Source organism: Aotus nancymaae, unplaced genomic scaffold, assembly GCF_030222135.1.
Source record: "Aotus nancymaae isolate 86718 unplaced genomic scaffold, 86718_ANA_hifiasm-v0.15.2.pri h1tg000025l, whole genome shotgun sequence".
Taxonomy (NCBI): domain Eukaryota; kingdom Metazoa; phylum Chordata; class Mammalia; order Primates; family Aotidae; genus Aotus; species Aotus nancymaae.
Window position 1 is genome coordinate 1,043,854 of NW_026988438.1, and position 25,084 is coordinate 1,068,937.

Below are 25,084 nucleotides of genomic sequence, written 5' to 3' on the forward strand. Positions count from 1 at the left end.
TACTCTAAGAGGTGAAGGGAATGAATATATATATTTACACTTTAAAACATTAATACATAAAGTAAATTCTACATCAAGTATGTAAGAAGTGAAGAGTTGGGGATTTCATAAATGACATTTGCAGTCTTCCAAGCCATGACCACAAGATGTAAAATTTATGAACTAGAGATGAATAGAAGAATTAAAAATTCTAAGAAATGTATTTAATATGAAGGAGAAAAGCAGGGCCACAATTGTGAAGCCATTCATACACTGACTTCCTGACTGATAGGAGTTTTTCATATTCCACTTTTGCCTTTGCTTTCTACAAGTGCTGGCACATTATCATCAAACTGATTGGAGAGAATAAAGAAGACTTGGTTGAAAAGTTAGCATAGTAGCAATGGCTTTCTGATTTGATGTTGAAAATACTGTATTTTGAAGTTATATTCAATAGTTTGAGTCAGACCCGAGCATCCGTTACTGTATTACCACAAATTGAGTGAGACTCCAAGCCAGTCTTGGAACCTTTCTGGCTGTGGACTGGGGATGGAATCAGAGCTCTACCATAGTTTAGATGTACTTCCACTTTAGCACTCTGAAATCTTCATTTTTTATTTGGTAAATATGAGATGGTACTTAAGTGATAAACATAAATTACTGGGCATGGTGTGTGGCAATTAATTAGCTTTCAATCCCTACTACCTTTCATTTTTGTTACTGTTGTCATTATCTAACATTCCTGCCAACAATAAATTTTGCCATTCTATACTATTTTTAATAGTGCTTAAACTGTAAATACTGGCACACACTATTTCTGCATATATTTTATGACTAATTTAGTTAGGTTATTTTCATTACTGAGGAACATCAAAAACCCTGTCAGCATAGAATGTTTCTCCCATCTCACCCCACCCCACCCTTAGGAGGAAATCTATTTGCCAATTCTAGTTCAAAAATAGTAAATCAACATTCACTTGACATTTTCTTAAACACTCAACAAGTCTTTCTTTTTACTAGTTAGGATTTTGAAGGAAATTATATGAACATAAAAGAAAAAGAATTTTAAAACTAAGACAGTAATTCAATATTGGTCTGTCTTCCTGATAACTGTCAAGAAAGCTGTGGCTATAATGTCACATCTTTACATGTCAGCCTGGGTCAGCAAAACATAGCCTTTCAAAGAAGATCAACACTTTCAATTCACAAATGAGGAAACTGAGGCATAGAACACCTAGAAATATTATAGCTGGCCAAGATCAAGAAAAAAACTGGCTCTTCTGATCTTTGCTTCTCCATCACACAGGCCAGCCTGGTTGGGTAAGCTGCTTCCCACAGGTAAGTGGAAAAGGGAGTGATACAGTTAGAACACACAGTGAAAGGTACAGCACAGTACATAATGACGCTTCATTTTCTGAGCTTTCTAGCAAAACACCAGTAGATTTCATAGCTAGAGAATTGCTGTATGACAGTCTTTTCTTACTTCAGTGTACTCCAACTAACCTTTCTAGAGGTTGTGGTAAGCCACAGTGAGGGTGGAGGACAGTTTCTCTCCATAAATTATCTTCAAAGAGAGACTCAGTCATATTTTAATTAACAACAACAACAAAAAAGGAGAACCTTGAGGAGGAAAAGTAACAAGAAAAAGAAAACCACTTAAAACCGAATAGGTAGGATCATGCTACAGAATAAACCATTTTCCTTCAAATTTCAAATGTTGAAAATCGAGAAATGAGATAAACAACTAGAAGATGGGCTTTAGAATATAACTTAGGTGGAGGGGAGTTTTCCATGATACCGCCAGGAAAAGTATGCAAAGAAAAAGGTTCACTTATAAATATACATATACATATACATATACATGTATATGTGTATATATATTATGTGTGGGGGTTACTTCATAAACCAACTGTCTCTTGGAGTAGGATATAAGATTCCCAAGCTGCTGAGAAATCATCAATCTATATCATGTTTTAGGATCTTGATCTTACATTTAAAATTAAGAGATATGCCATTTTAAAACTGGGTACCTTGCTTAAAGGTATCCATTCACACTCATTAATACAGAGTTCATCAGAAGATGCCTTTAAACCATCTAAAAGTTATCGGTTGGTATATTAAAGCCCTTTCAGTAACCTGATAGTTTTATTGTATATTTGTTTGTTTCTGAGTTGTTGCTCCTCAGGTTGGCATTGAACTTCTGGGCTCAAGCAATGTGCTCACCTTCTCCTCCCAAAATGCTGGCATTATAGGTGTGAACTACCACACCTGGCCTAACAGGATAGTTTCGATTAAAAGAAAGTTTTTGTTATTAGATGGATCAAATTTTGTTTTCTGGTCCTCATGAGTTAAATATTCTTTTATTTTTGAAACAGGATCTGGCTCTGTTGCCCAGCTGGAATGCAGTGGGCTGATGGTTCACTGCAATCTCCACCTCCAGGCTCAAGTGATCCTCCTACCTCAGCCTCCTGAGTAGATGGGACTACAGGCATGTGCCATTACTCATGGCTAACTTTTGTATTTTTTTGTAGAGATAGATTTTGCCATGCTACTTAGGCTGGTCTTGAATTTCTGGGCTCAAGTGATCTGCCCACTTTGTCTTCCCAAAGTGCTGGGATCATAGGTGTGAGCCACTGCACCTGGCCTAACGTGATAGTTTTGATTTTAAAAAGTTTCATAAGATGGATCAAATATTGCTTTCTGGTCCTCATGAGTTAAGTATTCTTTTATTTTAGAGTAAATACAACTTGAAAATTTAAAAAGTTTGAAAAATGGAAGCATGCCACAGAAATTACACATGGAAAACTCAACTCGCAGTAGCTCAAACTTTGATGCCTCCAGCTTGTTAACAAGCAGAGTTGAAATAAAACAATGAAAAGATTGGTTTCTGCCAGCACTATCATCTTCCCATTTTGAGTGAAAAACACAACAGCTCACTCAATATACCTATAAGAAATAAGCAATCCCTTCAATAATTTTTTTCCATTAACATAAAACAAACAAAAAATAAACTATTATAATTATCAGAGGAAGCTGTTCCTCAAAGTAACCCAGTGGATAACAGAGGTCATGAAACTGCAGTGTGGGGATGTAAAGATCCTTCATACTTTCAGTCTTTAGGAGAACCAGGGACAAAGTGTCAAACCCTGAGCAGAAACCTCTGGGTTCTGACGTTTAATGGAAAAACAGGGAACTGGATGTAAGTTTTGATCACAGTTTGGCAACTTAGAAGCTGGAAGATCTTGATCAATACTGATACAGGTTTTGTGCTTTATATATATTTTTACCATAGTGGCACAAATGACATTGTACTTTTTATCATTTTTTATTTAAAATTTTAGGATAATGTAAAAATAAAATTTGGAGTAAGGTTCACTACAAGCCAAATTAATTTGTAAGTTTAATTACAAGGACTTTTTCTATACAGCTTGCTGTTTCCAAATCTCTATTTGAAATTGCATAATTACTTTCACTATTGTTATTAGTTTTTTGTAAAAAAAAAAAAAAAAAAAAAGTCAGAATTTCACAAGGATTACATTTTCTAGCAGAAACAAGGTTGTACCATTTTAATACCTATATTCTAGGGCCATATTTTCCATTAACAAATAAATACTCTCTCGTTAAAATTTTTAAGGAGATCTCTATTTCCGAATTAACTATAACCTCATGATTAATTTGATTTCAAACTTTAGTCTTGTTATACTTTATAACATTTTCAACAAAATATCAATAGTGAAAAAAAGGCCTTTGTAAAAAAAAAAAAGGACTGCATTTCTGTCATGGCTATATTTTATTTAGAGAATATGGGTGTTTCCCAATATTAAAAATATATTCATTCTTAAAGAGTTACCAGCAAAACAACTTTTCTTAGATGGATACAACTTTATTCTAAAATCAATACGTAGAGTGAGTGTGAATGTGTGTAGGTGTGTGTGTGTACCCTCAGAAAAATCACACTCTAAATACACACAAAGAAAATAAAAATGAAAAAATTAGTCATCCACAAAGAACTATAAAATACAATAATGCATCCCAAAGTGGATACAATGATTGAAGTTTTAAATACAGTTACACAGAAGAAATGATGATAGCATTAAAAGAGAAAAAGCACTAAGTTCTCTTTGTTATTGTTTACTTGCTCTTAAACAAAATGCAAAATCTATACAGATCATTGGTTTGAAAATAAGACTTATACTTTACTTTGTATGTGGCAGCCGTATTATAAGGTCATTATAAATGTCTGTATTGTGAATGTCAATTATGTTCTGAGAATTGTGTTGGTAAAGAGAATTTAAATTTTTAGGTTTTCATTCCCTTTTCTTTATTTAACCTTTTATTCTAAATTTAAAAATGCAGTCAGAGATAAAGGCTTTTCTTGCAAATTTTATCAAAATGAAATAGAAAATATTTTGATTAAAAAATCCCAATCTACTGAGAAGCAATGGTTCTATTAGCTTTAGACAAAGGATATTTCCTTTGGGACAGATGTCATTTATTCAGCATAGGCCCTACAGGTTACTCCAAAGGCCAAGAGATGTCAGAGGGTGGGGCTGTATCTTGGCATCTGGGACAGTAGCGCCTATGGAATAGATGCTCTGTGTGATTAAACTAACTTTCTTAGTGCAGGATTAAGACCAAGGGCACATCTTGAAGTTCTAAAGTCTGCATGTATCTATAATTGGTTAAGAATCTCAGATCCTGGACAACTAATTTTAAAATCTGGATGTTCAAATAAATGTATTACCTTGAACAAGTAACTTTGACTCATGAAAGTTACTGTTAATTCTGCTGGCAATTTAGGCAGAAGTCCTCACTGTAAATCAAGTTCCTATGCTGCAGCAAATATTTTTAAATCTTCTGTTTTTCTTCAAATGTTCTTTATTAATTTTAAAGCTTTGAAACTATTAGAAATATAACAATAACAAATGTTATTAAAGAGAATTTTTAAAAACTGAACACATTGACTGTAAAAGAAAAAAGTTTAAAAAGTACTTTAACTTCAGAAGGAAGGCTAAAATATTGAGAACAATTCTGAAGGTAACTAAATGTATTAATCACCATCTTTTTATGAAAGCAAGACAAAACTGGATTATTCTAATTCAAAAACCAAACCAAATATTTTCTTTTTCAACAATGAATTTACTGAAAGATTTAGAGATCTGGCAAGATGAAGAAAATCACACAAAAATACACACATGAACCAAAGAAGAAGGCTTGAATTAGAATGGCAGTTTGTCAGCTAAGTTTAGGGATAAAATGTTGTAATGAAAATTGTCCTGAGTTTTTACTAACAAAATAGTAGCAAACTAAAACTTTCTGATTATGAAATGATAATAATCCCAATCCTGTATTAAGCCATAGAGAGCAACAGCTCTTCTTCGTGTACTCAACATTTCTTTTTCACTTCCTCAAGGCCAAAATGTCATCCTTTTTTGTAAAACAAAATCAAAGCCAAATGGTAAAAATGCAAAGATTTGTTTAAACAGTCAGAATTTCAGTGGTTTTTATCTGCAGCATCCCAAGCAACCAAACAAAGCCAAGATATTGTTCATCTCCGTGTCAGACAAAGAGCCTCAGAGGTCCAGAGTGACATGCCTGAAGGCTGGCATGTGATTGGGCTAATTAAATTAAATAGCAGGAAACAGCTTTTCCATATGCCACTGCCTGGCCACACACAAACTGTAACAGTAAATCTTTTATACTAGTCAAGGAAAAGTATAACCATTAAAAAATATACAGTATCAACACACCATCCAAGAATCAGAAGTTGCATATCCACATAACCTCCCTAGGCCTGAACTTGAATGCCAAATGTTGAAAACTTCCAAATTCACTTTAGGAGCCATCCAGAAGTCCACGGTAATTAAAGAGGATGAAAAAGAAACACCTCTCCCCTATAAAGATTCACTAACATTAACTTCAGCTAATATTCTGATTGCTTTAAGAACACATTTCTATACCGAATAAAATAAAAACCTAATAGTTCTGAATCAAAGTTAAAAAAATCTATTGCTCACTTTCCACCACTTTTACTTCCTTCCTCCACATTACTGAACTGAAGATGAAGACATAAATGTTTTAAAAGGCATAAAATCCTTTTAAATCTTTTGAGAAAACTCTCCTAGTAGGCTCCCCACAATTTTTAGGTCAATGGCACAATTTTCTCTAAGTTTGCCGCTGCAGTTCTAGGTTTTTGGTCAAGAAAATATCATTTTAAACATATCTATACTTTCATGTTTCTAGAAAAGTTCCCCTGGGTTGGTAGGTCCCATTAATTTTTATCAGTCATGGTTTATATTGGCGTTGATTTCTAAGGCAAGGAACATGAACTATGCCATAGTAATTGTTATCATGGATAAAGAAACCACGAACTAAGCATTGTGGTTGAAAACTACATGTAAGAAAACTGCTTAATAGGGATCCTGAATTAGAAGACTGCAAGGCAATTTTAACTTACAGACATAGAAAATGTAGAATCATTGCAGACCATCCATGACTTATCTCTTTAAATAGAAGCACTAAAATCTAATGTAATATACAAAATATAAATAATAATATTCAATTTTTAAAATAAAAGTTATACTTATGTTACCTAGTATTTAGATGTTATAAATAGTTCATTAACTATGCCTCATCCTGGAATTAAAAGTTTTCCTAAGACGTATTATTTCTTACTATATTAAAGAGTTACTGAATTAACAGAACATGATCTAATAAATTTAGTAGGGTCAATGTTACTCAGGGAAGAAAAGGAAAGAGAGAGAGAGAGAGGGAAAGGTGGGAGGGAGGGAGGGTAGAGAAAGAAAGGAAAAGAAAGAAATGAAAGAATGAAAAGGGAGGAAGGAAGGAGAGAGAAAGAAAGAAAAAGAAAAGAGGAAGAAAGAAAAGAAAGAAAGACATGGGAGGGAGGGGTAAAGAAACAAAGATGAAGGAAAGAAAAGAAAGAAAAAAAAGAAAGAGTGGGAGTGTGGGAAAGAAGAAAGAGAAAGTCTAAATTTTTAAATGATATTAGAAAAAAATTTTTTAACTAGATTGTTTTATTGTTTTCACTTGGTTTAATCAGTTTAATTGTAGGATGCCATAGGTCCTCTAAAACACATGGGTAAAAATTTCCGTTCACGCTGTGTTTGTCTGTATGTGTATAAGTAATCATTAATGGTGGTTCCCTCGTATCTGCCTTTATTTACTTACTTACTTACTTACTTATTTATTTAGAGATGGAGTCTCACTCTGTTTCAAGGCTGGAGTGCAGTGGCACAATCGTGGCTCACTGCAACCTCTGATTCCCTAGTTCAAGAGATTCTGCTGCCTCAACATCCCAAGTAGGTGAGACTATAGGCACAGGCCACCACACCCACAGTGTGAATCTCTTGAACTAGATAATCCATATCTGCCTTTAAAGTTAATATTTGAATGTAGAGAGTACCAAAATCCAAGAAATTCAAAGCCTGGTTGAAAATGACCAAGCCACACTGGAGAACTGACTTGGTAGGTAGGACCCAGTAAGAGACTAGCTTCTAAAGTGAAGACAAGACTAACACTGAGTTGAAGCAGCTCATTCAGCTCAGTGTTAGTCTTGTCTTCACTTTAGAAGCTAGTCACTTACTAGCTTCTAATTTACCGAATTCAATTCTTTCTGTCCATCTTCATTCCTGCACCAGCATCCTAGGCTGAGATTAATTATTCCCTGGGGTCATCCATCCCTGTAAACACTCCAGAGAACTCACAAATTAGTGAGCAAGAGAGAAGCCAAAGAGTGTAAAGATTATGATAGACTTGCACAAACAAAACTTTAAAATAAGACTTGAATGTTTCAAGTGAACATTCTTTAAAGAAAGACAACAATTTAAATTGTCTAACACTGAATGGAAATTTACTAGACATTAAACAGGATAAGAAAATATGAACCATATTCAAGAGAAAAATTAAGCAGTGTAGCAGACCCCAAAATGGCAAAAACAGAATTATCATAAAAGGACATCATTAAACATAAATACACTCAAGGATTTAAAGAAAAACATGAATATATTGCAGAGATAAATGGAAAATGTATCTGTATTTCTAGATGTGAAAAGCTCAAGATCTTAAATTAAAACCTTCCCAGATGTGATTAACAGAAGTTCATCTACTAGGAAGAAAAGATGTGTACAGCAATAGAAAATGTACAGATGAAAACATGAAGGAAAAAAATGGAAATTTAAATATCTATGAGACCATATAAAGCAGTGTACCTTATATATAACTGGAGTCCCCCTCAAAAAAGAGAGAAAATAATTAGCAGGAAACATATCAGATGAAACAACACCTGACATTTAAAAAAATTTTTAAAGTGCAAACCCACATATATAAGAAGTTCAGTGAACCAAAGAAGGATATACACAGAGAAAACCACATTAAGGGACATCATAATCAATTTGCTAAAAACCAGTATTAACCAAAAACTCTTATATACAAGCAGAGAAAAATGAACTCTAATGTTAAGAGTCACTAAATAGCAAAAGTAATCAAGATTCTGTGGTATTGGTGTAAAGACAGAGATCAATGGAATAAAATAAAGAGTTCAGAAATCTGCTAACACTTACATGTTCAATTGATTTCTAATAAATAGACCAGAATAATTCAAAGGAGCAAGAATAATCTTTTCAAAAAAAGAGGTGCTGAAAAATATAATTCTGTAAGATAATGAACCTCAACCTATCTTCACATCATAATAAAAATAATTCAAAATTGCTGTTTTATTTTAATGTAAAAACTAAGGTGGAAGGAGAAAGCATGGGAACAAATTTTTCTTGAAAGGACACTAAAGCACTAACCACAGAAGAACAAATTGATAGAATGGGACACATCAAGTGTTAGTGTTAGTGTTAGTGCTTAAATATTCTACTCTTCCAAACAGAAGGCCAACTACAAAGTAGGTGAAATTATTTGTAACATATTTATGTAGAAATAGATTGTATCTAAAATACATGATTTGATAACCAACAATAAAAAGACATGCCTCAATTTAAAAAATTAGCAACATAATGCAGTCATTAGATGCATACAGTTAGAAAAACCCTGACAATATCAAGTATTAACAAGAATGCAGAGTAATAGACACAAATACATTGCTGATGAGAATGTAAAACAGTAATTAATTAAAAATAATTTGGCAGCTTCCTGTAAGTTAAACATATACTTAGTGTACAACTCATATTGTAGTTTCATTCATAATCACTCACACCTAAAAATAACCCACGTTTCCAACAACAGACAAATACATGAGCAAATTGTGACATATCCGTATGGTGGCTAACTATTCAGCAATAAATAGGACCATATCACTGGTACATACATGGATGGATCTCAGAAGCATTTTCTGATTGAAAAAAAAATTCAGACTGAAAATATCACAAACTCTTTTTTATATGATTCACCTAATGAACTTCTAGAAAAAAAAAAAAACTAATGTATAATGTAGGAAAACAGATCAATAGTTGACTGGGGCTGGGTGGAGGGTGAGGATGTAAGCCTGATTACAAAGAGGGCAAGAGAGAATTCTCTGGAATGATGTAAATATTTTCTATCTAGGTAGTAGTATATACATTTCTCAAAATTTTAAAAAATGTACATATATATCAAGTAGAGTTTGTGTGAAAATTATAGTTCAAAAAGTAGATTAAAAATTACTAAGATTTAGGAAGTTGTGTGTAAACAAAGTAAAAATATAATTTTAAAATTTTAATTTAAACAGCATGCCAAAAATCCCAGGACATTAAAAATTAGAGTTTTTTTAATCCCTGGGAGAGCCTCTTTGTAAGGAAAAAAAAATATTATCTGCTTCCATATCCAGAAGAAGGTTATATTATACAACTGACCACTGTAAACATATAAATACATAAAATACATAGATTTTAAGATAAGTATGCAATAAAGAATATACAAAATAAAGGAACCAAGTTGGGTATTTTTATGAGTTTGTCAGACAATTCAAATAATTAAGCAAAAATCAAATAATTTATAATACGCAGCAGAAAAATAAACATTTAATATGCTATAATTCATAAAGTATAAAACTTTTAAAAAAGATTTGATAGCACCATCTTCATGATCAAAATATATATCTAAGATGCTAAAATATAGTGTAAAGTAGACTTATTCTTCACCATGTTAAGGGAATAGAGAGGGGACAAATGGCTATTCAAAATCATGCAGTCAAATTACTTAAGATGAAGAAATCATTGCAAGATTTCCCATTCTAAGTTCTTTTTACCTAATTAGAGATAGTAGGTGGGGGAGGGGGGAGTTTCCCAGAACATTTGTTAAAAAGCAGAGACAGAAAAATCTTAGCATTCTTTATTTCATGCTGAATCCAAAGAAAGACAGAGTCCATATACAACCCCGCACTGCTAAATTTGACTGGCTTTAAAAATAAAAATAAAGAAAGAATGGCAGAGTCCAGTGCAAATATGACAAGAGAACCCCTTGAAGTCTACTAAGCAAAGCCATTTTTCTGAGTTTTGCTTTCTGACTGATGGCTTTGGTGCTGATAATAGGGTGGGAATTAAATTTAGAGGAGACCTGGGCACAGACATAGCTTATCCAAAGATCCTCCCTGATCAATACACATTCTTTAATACATCCTTCGGAACAATGATCAAGTTAATCATTTATACTAGAGTTGGTTTAAAATTGGTGAATCATTAGTTGAAGTTTCTTGAAAAAAATCCAGGATTTTCTTTTCTTTTATTTTGTTTTTAAGATGGAGTCTCGCACTGTCACCCAGGCTGTAGTGCAGTGGTACGATCTCGGCTCACTGCAATCTCTGCCTCCTGGGTTCAAGCAATTCTCCTGCCTCAGCCTCCTGAGTAGCTGAGACTACAGGCGTGCGCCACCATGCCCAGCTAATTTTTTTGTATTTTTAGTAGAGACAGGGTTTCACCGTGTTGGCCAGGATGGTCTCCATCTCCTGACCTTGTGATCTGCCCGCCTCGGCCTCCCGAAGTGCTGGGATTACAGGTGTGAGCCACCGTGCCCGGCCCCAGGATTCTTTTTATGGGAGGTAAAAGGAGATAGAAGAAAAGGCAGTGGAGAGAAAGAAGAGGAATAATGTACTCACAGGGTCTCCCAAAGAACATTCCAACCTGAGGACTTCCCTGTAAGTCATGAAAGGGCTTCATGATTACATGTATATGTACATATACATATGATGAACACAATAGAGTACATATGCAGTTCCATGCATCGATCTCAAAGACAATGCAAAATGCTACTGTTTTTGATGCATACATAGGTTTTGATGCATACCTAGTCAAAACAGCACATCACTTTCCACATTCCGTAAGTTTTCTTTAAATATGCATAAAGAGGATGCTGATTCACTCTCTAAGAAAGATTAAATGTGAATCGTTTTGTCTTCTCTCCAAGCTCTCACTTTCAAAAATTATCTATAGAATACATGGAAATAAAAAAAATTAATACTATATAAAGAGATCATTCAAATTAATCTAGATTTTATATTATCTTAAAACGTATGCTAAATATTAGAAGTCATAGTCAATAATTCATATATAATCATAAATTATGAAACTTAATATGGTATGAGTACTGTTAAATAATAAATTCATCAGGAAAAAAAATGTCCATCATTTACCGTTGGCTGAAAATGAAAATTAACAGCTATTTTTACTAAAGCCAGTTTAGAAAATATATTACTAATGAGGACACTGAACACAACGAATAGTCCATCAAGTAAAAAATGATTCTATACTTCACATAGAAAACAAAAGTGAGAATAAAATCATAGTGTGGAAGAAAATGGCCTTTAGCCATTTATATCTGAATAAGATAAATGTAAAACAAAATCCATTAAAGTTCAGTTAAGCATTTCATAGGTTCCCTGAGTGGCTCTAGGAACAATGATGAACACAATAGACCTCAAAAAGCAAAAGGATATAATGCCACATAGATAATGATTAAAGAAGAATTATATGGGAAACTATGGAACTGGTTTCAACTTGGAGAGTTCTGGAGAGCTGGGGAAATCACAGATGGCCTGGTCAGAGTATAAAGGTTGAATTATGAGGACTGTAGCCCTCTGATACCATTTAGTTGAAATATTAGGAAGAAATTACTGTAGGCTGTACCACAGTAAGTGGGAAAATGGTATTGGTATTTTACAGTAAGTTAATTGAATTAGGATAAATATCACACTGATGTAAAAAGGGGCTATTGCAATGAGAGAAGCATGGATTTGTTTTACTGTTCATTAGTAGCTGGAGAAAGCAAAGCCAAAGGGGAAGTAAAGAAATATGATGAACCTGAATCAGAAACAGGAGGACCAACTGCCTATAGGTGACAAAGGGATGGAGATCATCAAAGATAACTATATGATAATCTGTCCTACTGTCTAAGTGCTGGTCTCATCAACAACAACACAAAGAAAAAGCAGGAAAAACCAGCACATATTATGGATGAATTTACTAACTTTGAGATGAGAATGGAGCAATAAGTGAATTATCCTTACAACTACTATGGATAATAAAACATCTGGTAGACTTCAAGTTCTCTTTAAGGTAAAGGAGAAGGATCTTTAAACCCTTACACCATTAAGATGCCTCAGATATCTGCTAACACTAATATTTTATGCCTGTATATTAATTAAGAGTAATAGAAAGATACTGGCAAGAGCAAATATTCATCTGTTCAAGTTTTACAGCCCATCTATTTTCAGATTGATGTGATCTGTCAATTAACAAAATATAAAATGAGATGAAGATGATCTAAAGCAGAAACATAAATAGAAATAAAAATATGTGAGTCACAAATGCAAGCCATATATATTCTTTTTGAATAGCCACATTTAAAAAGTAAAACAGGTAAGATTAATTTTAGTGATGTTATATGACTTTATATTTTAAATATTATCATTTCAATATGTAATCAATAGACATCATCTTTAATGAGATATTAATATACTTCTTTTACTATATCTTTGAAATCTGGTGTGCATTTTCTACTTAGAGTTGTATCTCAATTCTTGCTGTCCACATTTTAAATGTTCAATAGGTACATGTGGCTACTAGTTTGGACAGTGCAAATGTAGGGTTTTTCCCAGATACTCTGTCAGGAGAGGCATAAAGATCAAAGCAAAGACATGAATATTAGTTCAACATAATTTTTTTAAAAGACATGCTCTCGTTCTGTCACTCAGTCTAGATCATAGCTCAGTGTGGTCTCACACTCCTGGGCTCAACAGTCCTCCTGCCCTCGCCTCCCAGGTATCTAGGACTACAGGCACACCTCCACACCTGGCTTCAACATAAAATTCAAGTGTAATTGGTAAAACTGAACAACCAAGGTAGGATTTTAAAATCATATTGATTTCATGAATAAAAATAACTGATTCAGTTTTTAAAGAGCACCAGAAAAAAAGAAATAATAAACATAGGAGTGTATCATTTCAGTGATATTTTAAGAAGAAAAAAAGGAACAGTATCAAAAACTAGAAAGCAACAAGGGTCAGCCAGAGAAATATTAGAAAAGCAAGACCAAAATCAGCTAGTAATTGCAACTAGCAATTAGCATCAACCAATAGAAATAAGGAAAATGAAGATAATGTATGAGAAAATGAAGTCCAATAATCATGAAGTTCATATCTCTTTAAAAATAACAAATGCATGAAAGAATATTATTTTAAAAACAATGTGTATGACACAAAATTGATCAAAGGCCTAAAATTAAGTGCTAAAATTATATTAATAAAACTCTAAGAAGACAAAATAAGTATAAATCTTTATAACCTTGGATTAGATTACAGTTCAAAAGGAAAAAGAGATAAACAGCACTTCAGCAAAATGCCAAACTTTTGTGCATCAGAGAACACTTAAGAAAATGAAAAGGCAACTGTCAGAATAGGAGAAAATATTTGCAACTTACATACCCGATAAAGGTCTAGTACCCAAAGCATATCTGAAAGCACTTACAGCTCAAAAACAAAGCCAATTAGAAAATGGGCAAAGGACTTGAATAGATGTTGCCCCGAAGGAGTTATAGAAATGGCCAGTAGCAAATGAAGAGATGTTCAACATCATTAGTCATTAATTAAATAGAAATCAAAGCAAAAGTGATAGCAATGCATACCCACTTAATGGCTACCATCAATAAAACAGGGAAATAACAAATGGAGAAGATGTGGAGGAACTGGAACCCTCATACATTGCTAGCAGGAAAGTATAGTTCAGCTATGTGGAAAACAGTTTGACAGTTACTCCTCAAAAAGTTAAACAGTTACCATATGACCCAGAAATTTCACTCCTAGGTGTATACCCAGGAGAAATGAAAATACATCTTCACACAAAAGGCTTGTAACATGAATGTTCACAACAGCATTATTCATAATAGACAAAAAGTGAAAACTGTGTGTCCAACTGCTGAATGAACAAAAAAAGTCATATAACCATAAAAGGGGATATTACTCGGCCATAAGAATGAAGTACTGATGCTGTGGATGAACCCTGAAAATCTTACGCGTAAGGAAAGAAGCCAGGCATACAAGGGCATATAACGCATGACTTCATTTATATGAAATATCCACAATAGGCAAATCCACAGAGATATAAAGCAGATTAGTGTTGTCAGGGGCAAGAAGGAGTGTGGACGGGGAGTGACTGCTTAGTTGGTACAAGATATTTTTTTGAGTTGGGGTTAATGAAAGTATTTGGGAATTAGATACTAATGATGGCTGGCTACACAGCACTGTGAATATTTTAGAACCTATTGAAGTAATTCTAGTAAATATAGTGAGAATAGCCTATACTTGAGTTAAAATGCAGAAGCAGCTGAGAACAATATACAAAAATAGGAGACAGGATATTTTGAAAACTGAATCTGAGGATCTTAGGTAAAAGCTATTAAAAATCAGGCCAGATTTCAGGAAGTGGTTTAGGGCACTTGGCCATCTCAAAAACAGTATTTCTGAATTAGACTCTTCAAAGGGCTTGAAAAATGTAGATTACTGAGCTCCGAGTCAGAACCTCTAGGGGTGTGGTCAGAACCTGTTTCCCTCAAGAGAATTGTTATGCACCTTTCATTAGAATACCACATAAGAGGTCTAAAACATGACAACTGTCTCTATTTTTCCCTTCCACACGTCTTATACAGACTACATAAGCCAAAATTATCAAGTGCGTCCTTGATAGGTTTAAAAAGTCTGTAAAAGGCAGCATCCCGATGGCTTTGAAATTAGACTTTCTTTGCATTGGCTGGGGAATGAAGGCAAGAAGTAAAGGAGAGCTCTGCACCTGCTGAAATCCTTTCTCCTTCCCCCTAAAACTTAACCAAATGCGGCCACTCTGTTTCACTTCCTCCTAGGACTGGCTATGGTCAAAAAAAAAGAAACCTGCAATTTTCACAATTAAAAATAGTTGAACAAAATGTGTGTAAGGATTAGAACACTCATCTAACCCTAATCCTCATTAAAATTAGAAAAAAAAAGTACTAATCACCAATCTCATAATTTGTAGAAACTGTTAAAAAGAGATTATTGATTCAAGACAGTTTGTAAATGCTAATGAGGAGAGATAACAAATTGAATAAATTTGACAAAAGTAAGCATATGGGACATATATAAAGAATCGTTGTACCAACACAGTACAATGGTAAAGGCTGAGAACAATGGTACAATGGTAAAGGGCCACAGGTGCCAAAGTGCCTGGGTTCAAATTAAAGCTAGACCTCCTAAATCAGTGACCTTGACTTTAACTTCGACTAATCAGTGACTAAATCAGTGACTTAGACTTTACTGTCGCAGTGCTCTCATCTCTACCTTGGGATGATAATGGTACCTCCTTCATCAGTTTATTGTGAGGACCAAATGAGCACACAGATATAAAGTGTTTGCAACAGTAACTGGTGCATTTTGTGTTTGTGATAAAAGTAAACATCTTTTTGTAAATTAAAATGATCCCTAAAGGTTGCATTGCCTAAACACAGTTTATAGCCTCAAAGATGTTATTATAAAATGAGATGTAACAAAGAGAATATAAACATTTTTATGCCTATGTAGTAGATACATTGTTAGCATGACTGAAAAGTCACCTTCTCAATATGCTTTGTATTGCTCAGATTCTTTGATTGCCTTCTATATTTTCCTCTTAAAATGGAGATGAAGGAATGATCACTAATAAAGGGAATAAGAGTCCCAGACTTCTTTTTTGTACCTCCAAGTTCCTTATATAAACACCTAAAATTGTAGATCTCAAATTATTTATCACTGTATATCTTCAATAGTACACCCACAATTGATACATAGTACAGCTATTCAAAATTGTACAAAATTCAATTATTGAAAAAAAACAAAAAGAAATGCCAAATTAAAAACAATGCTACATTGCCTACCTATATATCTGTTAAGTACTAGGTTTCAAAAAAAAAGTTTAGTGTCTGAATTCCTTTTCAACATCCTTTGGAAAAAAGCCTGAAACAATATATAACAATTTCTAAAAGACTATCTTTCTCAGATCTATCAAAATTAGCAGTCTACACTTCATCAACCACCTTCAGCAATGAGAAGGTGAATTTTTACTGCCAGAAGAAAATCTAATGATTATTTGTTCCAAGAGTTTACAAACACTATTTTTTCTGAAGAAAAGGTTTCTGATGTTAGATTGATGCTTTGTATTAAAAGTCACCATATAACACTTCACAAATCAGATACATACTAAAAAACACTTTTTACTTGATTTATCTAACTCTTATTTTAGGATCTCTGTTACCAAGTTAGCCTTGTAATTTTATAGTTCAAAGGCAAATTTCAGAAAATTATAATTAGCACTAATGGTATTTCTACAATTCTGACCGTATTATCAAATTTATAGTACTATAAAATGATAATCCATTCTGTAACAGTCAATAATGACAGCTCCAGATTTCTTAATACTCTAATACAACACTAATGTGACTTAGAATATGGTAGAGTTTCCTTTACTTGAATCAGGCTCCTGTTCTTCACACTGGTATTATGATAATTGTTACCATATAAGGGGAGATCAGTTAATTACTATTTTCTCTTTAAATTTATGCACTGTCACTTTCTACTTGTACTTCAAGATCTCATTGTAATAGATATAATTATTACGATACTTGGAAAAGTATTCATTTTAATATTTATTGAGTGTTATATTCAAGGGATTATGTTGAACTTTTTAAAAATAATTTTTTAAGTTGAGCAAAGTTAGGAACTAACATCTATTTAGATGAAGTTTTATATTTAGAAGTTGACTTTTTAATTTAAATACCAAACATGATAACATATGAAAAAGGTCACACTGGCAAAAGGAAAATGCAACAAATTTTACATGTGTGAGCTATTTGAAAATTTTGGATGTAAACAGCTGAAAGTCATTATTGTTGAATTTATTATTTTTAATGATATTAGATGTAACTGCTCAAAATGTCTTTATTTTCTTGTTTCAACAAAGACTGGCAATATATTTTGATATATGAGATCTAGTGTGCAAGCTTCAACTTCAATTAAATACGGTAAGTTTACACAAAGCCAAGTGTATAAAAGGGGATCTTTTAAAAAAAACTTTATTTGAGAAAGGAAGAGACTTATAACAGAAGGCAAGAAGGGAAACATACAAACAATATATTTACAACACAAAACAAGAGATCACCTTCAAGGGTGTAAATTATAATAAATACAGTAGATTTTAAAAGAGACATTTATCAATTAATTCTAAGATTATTTAAGTCCAGCTTTCCTTTTGACTGGTTCCAGGTAGTTTCTTGATTAAATTCAAAGACTATCAAATTCAAACAATTAACGTCCACCAACTGTACTGATGAAGCTCTCTCAAATGACATTATAAAAAATAGTTTTTTTTTTGTTTGTGATTACATATCTTTGAAGTAATATTATACAAAAGTCTGCTCAGCCACATGTTCCTCCCCAAATAAAATGTATTTTAAAAGATGCACTATCCCTTTTTTATGAGATTGAAAAAAGACTTTGAAGAAAATGAATATTTATGAGATGGAAAAAATATACAATTTTATCTTAGGCATGCCATATTTTTAATGCAAAACAACTGACAAAAAGTCATTTTAATATGAAGGAATATACTAACCAAAATATGTTGGTTATAGGGAGTGTTCCTATTATAGCTATTTGTCAAATTATCAGAAGGACTTTCATTATATGGAAAAGTTTTAAACTTTCTAACTTCTAGTTATGTTAATTTAATTTGAATGGAGACTTTTTAAAAAAGGATAATGTATCTTTAGCAGTAACATTTTTAAAGAAATATTTTTAAATGTCACAGCAAAATGTAAACAACACGTGCCAATAACATACAGTTGAACAATGTCTACATTTGGCAAAACTGCTGTATCTCCTTTGAAATAGGATACTACACCTTGAAATACCTCGGATTTAGAAATATAAATATTTTAATAAAAAAACCTCACAAAGATTCTAGGTCAATTTGGATTATCCATATTAAAGGGGTCTTAATACAATGAACCTTTAACTAGCTTAACAAAAGTAAACCTATAAAACAAGGTAAACATATCAAAAGGGAATATGAAGGAAATGTTTCAGTGAAAAGCTTCCGTAACAATTTCCCTACTTGTGGTGTTATTTTCTTAGACAATAAATCAATTCATAGAGTGCCCTTTAAAAACAGAAAGAGTAAAACAACACTATCCTCAGATTTTTTTTTCCTACATTCCTCAGTACATGAATCACTTGGACTTCCTGTTTCCACAAGGCATTTCCTGTTCAGCCTCACAGAATCACTTTTCTGTAGGAGAACAGCAGGAACCTGACAAAGAACTGACTTGAATAAACAGTGTCTTCTGTTGCCTTCAAAGTTGTTTGTATTTTATAGCATCAAAGGACATAGTCCTTCTGAAGGTGCATTATGTACAAGTAAATTCTTTTGTTAAACCTATCTTGTCTAATTGTTATTTGCCAGAATGTTATGGTATATGCTTGTATCATTATGGAATTATACTTAAGAGATTCTAGTGACAATATAAAATATGATACATCTTCTTCTTTTAAAAAAGTGATATTGACCTGATATCAGATAATATCATCCTGTTACTGTGTTTTTTGCAATTGTAGATACAGTACTGTATCTGATTGGACCATAATGCTGCACATAACTTCTCACCAACATTTGCATCTGCTTCATTTGCTCTTTTCTGATAGACAGTGTCATCAAATTACACAAAATAAAAGTAAAATGAGCAGTGCTATGTGAGACATAATCTAAAGTAGTGCTGCAATTTGCGTCTATGTGTTTAAAACCACCTGTATTCCTAATATGTTCAATTGCAACCTACACAATAATCTAGGACTACTAGCATGGAAACCAGAACATTTCTACTTAACTAAAAAAAGAGAGGAAGGAAGGGGCAGACTACTTTTAACAGTGTTCAAGACTATAGTATGATACAATATGTACAGTGATGTGAAAATTGAATTCTACATGTTCCAAAAAAATCAAAAACTAATTGAATGCTTCATTGATCAGACTGGGAGACTATTGAGCAGTCACTGATCTCAACACATAAACTAAAAATAACAGTGAATTCGTCTTCCTTGAAGTAATTGGTGTAGCAGGCTTTGGGATAAATTTAAAGCCTATTAATTGGTTGGATATTATGTATCATAATTTTAGTGTAACAGGTATTTCCTTACCAGTGGATTTTCAAAAAAACCCTGATATCTACATAGAGATCAGTAATATAGACAAACCTCTATATAGATACATACATGTATCTGCATTAGTTCGAATCCTTAAACACTGAACTCAAATCATCCAGAAATATAAACTGATAGGAAATCATATCCATTTACCAAAATCGTAATGCATTTCATGTTCAGATAATGACTTTAATTACAAATCCTGGAGCTAAATCTTTGCCTATTACCTGTTGCATAAAAGCAGCCTGCTCCCCAGATTCCATTTCCTGGATCTGAGCATCTTCATCACTGTCCACTGGTTCCTCCTTGACCTTCACAGCCCCAACTTGTCCCACTGTGTCATCCACACAAGCACTGCTGTCGCTCCTAGTGCTGTTGCCACTAGAGGGCGCTCTGTCTTCCTGCATCGCCTGGTCCCCCTGAAGCTCTTCCTCTGCTTCCTCAAGGTGACTGCCTGGTTGCTTCAGTTGTTCAATAGATTTCGAAAGCAGCTAGAAGAGAGTGTTCAGGGGTTCAAAATTCAATAGTTCTTGATGGTAACAGAGAAGAAAATCACACTTTGATTTCTAATAACTCGTATACTGTGATTTCTAATCATTGAACATAAGTTTCAGAATGAACTTGTAGGCAACAAGCTTCCTCAGTAATACTAAATCTGAAGTAGTACCATCATTCCATATTGTATATGTCTGGTAGGCAGGGAATAAGGTCTTTAAGTGTTGGGTTTTTGTTTTTTTTTTCTTAATGGATCACTCTTTAATGCAGTTAGAACATGGTGTAGAAAAAGTTAAATAAACTATCCATGGAAATCCTGAAACTTTCAAAAGGACAGGTTTTGAAAGTTGAACCTGGGAATAATACTTTTCTCAAAAGATAAAAGGGGGTAATAAAAAAGCGCTGTCAATATCATTTTTCAACAAATGTTAAACGCTATAAAAGCCAGAATACAAATGCTCCTAGTCTTCGTCTGTCTAATTTTCTCGTACCTATACAAAGTAATCATAGTCAAATGATAAAGCACCTTCTTATATATATTTGTAGGACACAGAAATACTCATTTTGATATTCTGAACTTTAAAATGGTAGATGATTTTTAAAAATTTTAACATGTTTTATGACAGACTCAATGGAAATTAAATAGAAAATAAGAAAATTACTTAAAAATCATTATTTATTTTATAAATTAGATTGAACTCAGCCTTGAGAAGTCAATCAGTTAACTGCTTATTGATTTTAAAAGTTAACTGACAATATGCCTAACTTAAACAATAGCAAAATATCGTAAGATGAAAGCTCAATAAATGGGGAAAAAGTTTCAAGATTATTTCACCTTACATTGGCCATTTGTTTTATTTCACAATGGCCCTGTGGACTAAATCAACTGTAGATCTTAAACTGTGTTTTTAAGAGTTGTTAGTTTTCTGCTAAGTCAGTGTCTATGTAAGCAACATGCCAATTATTATGATAACTAGCAGCACACTTAGAATACTACCACCATATACATGAATGCAGAGTTTTATTTGTCAAATTCATGCCTACCTCCTACTCACACATAATTACAAAATACGTGTTTTAAAATGTGAATACTTAAGTACTCAGACTTTGATGGACACCTCAGCATCTTTAGGCTTACAGACTTTTCTGCAGTCCACACAACCTCAAATGGCCCTGAACACACTAATAAAGCCCTTCACTTTCACTACAGGTAGATTTATTAGGAGTTTTCATTCATTTTTCCAACAAATATTTACCGAGTGCCAAATTACATTCAAGACACCACGCTAAGCATTAGAAAAATAGCCACTGCACTGCCCTCATGGAGCTTATAGTGAGTGTCTTAGAAAGGCATCAGATACTTATTCTCATTTTCAAGTGTGCTAAATGCTTTGAAGAAAGAAACACAAGGTGTTTTAAGAGCATATACTGCTTGGCATAGCAGTGGAAATGGGGATTGTTAAGAAAGTCAGGCTGAGGAAGTGTTATGTTTAGGTTTAGACACAAAGGATGAAGGATAGAAAGGAGTTAGTTACTTGTGAGAGGGGTGGGAAGCAGGGGTGGAAATAAGAGTGGAAAGCATTTCTGGTAGAAGGCAGGGTATGTGGGGATCTTGGATCGGAAAAGAGACCAGCGCATCTAAGTCACCAAAAGGCGAGTGAAGTTAGAGAAGCAGAGTCAAGTGCTGAAAGATACTGTTAAAGAGCATGATACAATTTATAATATATTTTGGTGAAGAGTAAGAATCTAGAGAAATAAAATATAACTTAGGAAAAACACATGTAAGACCTAAATATCGTCAAACATAAATCAGACATGATCAAGCTAAGAAAACATATATATCAAACAAAACTCATATCAAAATGAAGAAATTTGAATATGAATTTTCTTTGTGCCTACCATCTAACAGCCACTGTTACTGAGCAGTCAGGAGGAGGAGGACATTCATTTCGTAGTGGTTTAGATGACTTTTTAAGTATATTTTAGGAAACTATTTGTAGGACTTTTGTCCCAATTCTGAGTACTAATAAGCTCTTCTTGTCTTTAATACATAATACTTTGGACACTGCTGAGATTCTGGAGAAAAAAGACAATATAATCATCCTAAATTTTGACTACAAGGTTGTAGGATCCTGTTTAAGAGAGAATATGCAACAAGCATAGAAAACAAGCAAGGTATTAAAGAAAAATTCCTAGTTTTGGCTGGGATGTCAAGAATAATGACACTGGGTAACAAATATCCATTCATTATTCAGAGAGAGAGAGAAACCATCAGTCAGTACTGCAACCCTTACTCATACCTCAGACTACAAATAAGAGCAGGTGAAGCGAGCTTGTGGGAAGACGGGATTTATCTGAGAAAAGATATTAGCCAGGTGAAGGAGGCCGCAGGAGCCCATCAGAGAAACTATCTGTAAGAAGACTGGACAAATGCTCACTGAGCTGTAGAAACTCTCCCTCTTACGACATAGCATAGCTGAAAAGTTAATGGGAAACTGCTCAGTACAGCTAGTGGACCAGTGATACTAAGGGGTCAAGTAGATACCTAGAGAGGTGTTCAAAAGATCTGCCAATAAGTGCCTCTTGAGGATAGCAGAAGAACTATATGGGATGTGTGGTAATAGAATAGGAACTGAGTGCTGGATAAAAGGTAAGCCAGAGAGCCAGTGTCCAGGAAATGCCATGTCAGAAGTCCCTGCTTACTGGGGAAGGTGGGGCGGGGGTGAGGGGACATGACTTTGAACCCTAGCTAGCTTCTGGATGTCTGACATTACAGGAAATAGTAACTAAGAGGAAGGCACAAATATCACCCACCAAGTAAAATGACTCTTCTGTTGTGATTCTTCTCCTTCCTATCCCTGGCCACATCATGGCCTCTCAGCGTCTTGACCTCCTAACCTCCAATGGTCTTGTCCTCCACTCTACCTCATTTCCCAACATTATGACCTTACTTAGTGAGTTCTGATCTTTATCAGTAATACTACATTCCTCTAAATCTCAATTTCAAACATCGTTTCTTTCTTCTGGCTCATCCTCAGAATATTCTGATCACAAGCATTCCTCATTCTAGTGGGTTTTCCAGGCCACATTCTCGCTACACATTGTCCCCTTCATTTGCTCACTTCCCTTCTTGCTGGACTAGGTTCCATACTTCATCATTAAAAACCACTCCTTTATATTACCATCAGTGCTCCTGCCCCTTTCAGTATGGGTTTTACTGGACAAATAAGACTTCTAACCTTGGTCAACACTAACTTTCTGCTAAACCCAAGCAGCTGAATGAGCTAGGAGACAGACAAATTACGATCATGCTGAGTGTTCTCCAGATTCACGACTACACCCTCCAATGAGGTCTCAGTGCCGTCTGGCAACCCTATTCCCCTTTACTAGTTAATTTACTCTCACTGTTTCATACTACATCCCCTGCCTTCAATTCAAATCTCTAACATTCCCCCCTTTTCCTCACTCCCTACTGACACCTTTGCGTCTCATTTCATTTAGAAAATGGAAGCATCAGAAGAGAACCAGCGTCCTGCTACCAGCACATTTATTAAACAATCCCATCCCCCTCTCCTGCTGTTGCAGTGAATGAAATGTCTACACTTCTATCTCAGTCAACTCCTTGCCTTATACCCTGGTACCTTCCACTCCTGCAATTATCCACTCTGTCCTCCATCACGCATATCCCCTCTGCTGAAATGTCCTCACTAGTATACTTTCAGCAATGTCATCCATCTTAAATAAAGGGTTTCCTTGACCTCCTCACCCACCCACACCATTCCATACCTCTCTTCACAATCAAACTCCTTGAGTTATCACTTTTCACTGTCTTCATTTCTCTATTCACATTCTCTTTAGAATCCAGCCAACTAGGCTTTCCTCCACACCATTTAACCAAAACCTCTTGTTAAGGTCAATAATGACTGCAGTGATGCCAAATCCAGCGGCCATTTAAATAAGATATTAATAGGTGACAGCAAAGAGGAAGGATTTTAGAAAGGGAAATAAGACAAAAATTATAGCAGTTTTGAAAATAAGAGACTGTTATTACTGTTGCAGCCAAAGACCAGACAAGCTGAGTGTTAATTTACTAGAATATAACTTCCCATAATTAGCAAGTTAGAGAAAATCTCTAATACTAACATAACCCTGAGTTTTCATGGAACCTATCATATGTACATTTTTTTTTTTTTTTGAGACAGAGTCTTGCTCTGTCACCAGGCTGGACTGCAGTGGCATGATCTCAGCTCACTGCAACCTCTGCTTTTTCCAAGAGCAGAATTCCTTCATGGTTTGTAAAAGAAATGTTTCTTGACATAAACAGTAACTTGTGAGTAGAAATCATACAGATATAAAATGCTGGACTTGAAAATCATCTAATAACATTCTTAAAAATGCTTATTTTTTTAAAGAAGGAATCACATGCCCAAAAAAGAGAAGCCATCTCTAAGACTGCAAAATATGAATTTGCGAGTTTTAAAAAAAGAATAGAAACTTAGAACTTTTTATACCTACCGTTCTACTCCACATTTTGCTCTGAAATAGCTATATATTCTCATAACAACTGGATTAATATAAACAATTCCAGTCTCCCCCTGAACTCCAAACTTGCATAGTTAGCTGCTAACTTAACTTTCTTAAATCTAGAATAGCTAATAGATATCATAGACATTAAATACCTCAAAGATAACCTTTATTCCCATCTAACCCAAATGTATTGATCACCCAATCATTCTCATTTGAGTAAACAGCTTTACCCAACTGCATGAGCCAAACATTTGGGATTTATCCTTGTTTCTATATCACTCATCTTTTTCATTTAATTTGTGAGCAAGCCCTGGCAATTCAACCTCCAAAAGTAAAGCCTTTATCTTGACATGTTTCTTCATTTCCACTGCTACCACTGTGCTCCTA

The 25,084-nt window shown here is 34.0% G+C and overlaps 1 protein-coding gene and 1 long non-coding RNA gene across 27 annotated transcripts in view; one reads left to right on the forward strand and one right to left on the reverse strand.

Annotated features, from left to right (window-relative positions):
• Window positions 1-18,142, forward strand: part of LOC105716135 (uncharacterized) — a 34,952-nt gene extending 16,810 nt beyond the window's left edge. Inside the window, exon 3 of the long non-coding RNA XR_001107197.3 lies at window positions 17,439-18,142. This is a non-coding gene — a long non-coding RNA (uncharacterized LOC105716135). The remainder of the gene's footprint in view (window positions 1-17,438) is intronic.
• The window catches only part of HDAC9 (histone deacetylase 9), a 919,102-nt gene that overhangs the window by 318,091 nt on the left and 575,927 nt on the right, over window positions 1-25,084 (reverse strand). For 14 of the 26 annotated variants that reach the window (XM_021674174.2, XM_021674170.2, XM_012450683.2 and 11 more), the window contains one exon: window positions 17,535-20,166. In XM_021674174.2, coding sequence (XP_021529849.2) covers window positions 19,852-20,166 — 315 coding nt within the window. In that variant the 3' untranslated portion in view covers window positions 17,535-19,851. Of the gene's footprint in view, window positions 1-17,534; window positions 20,167-25,084 lie in introns of those variants that run through there. The other 12 variants (XM_012450672.2, XM_021674167.2, XM_012450674.2 and 9 more) reach the window with 1 other exon arrangement.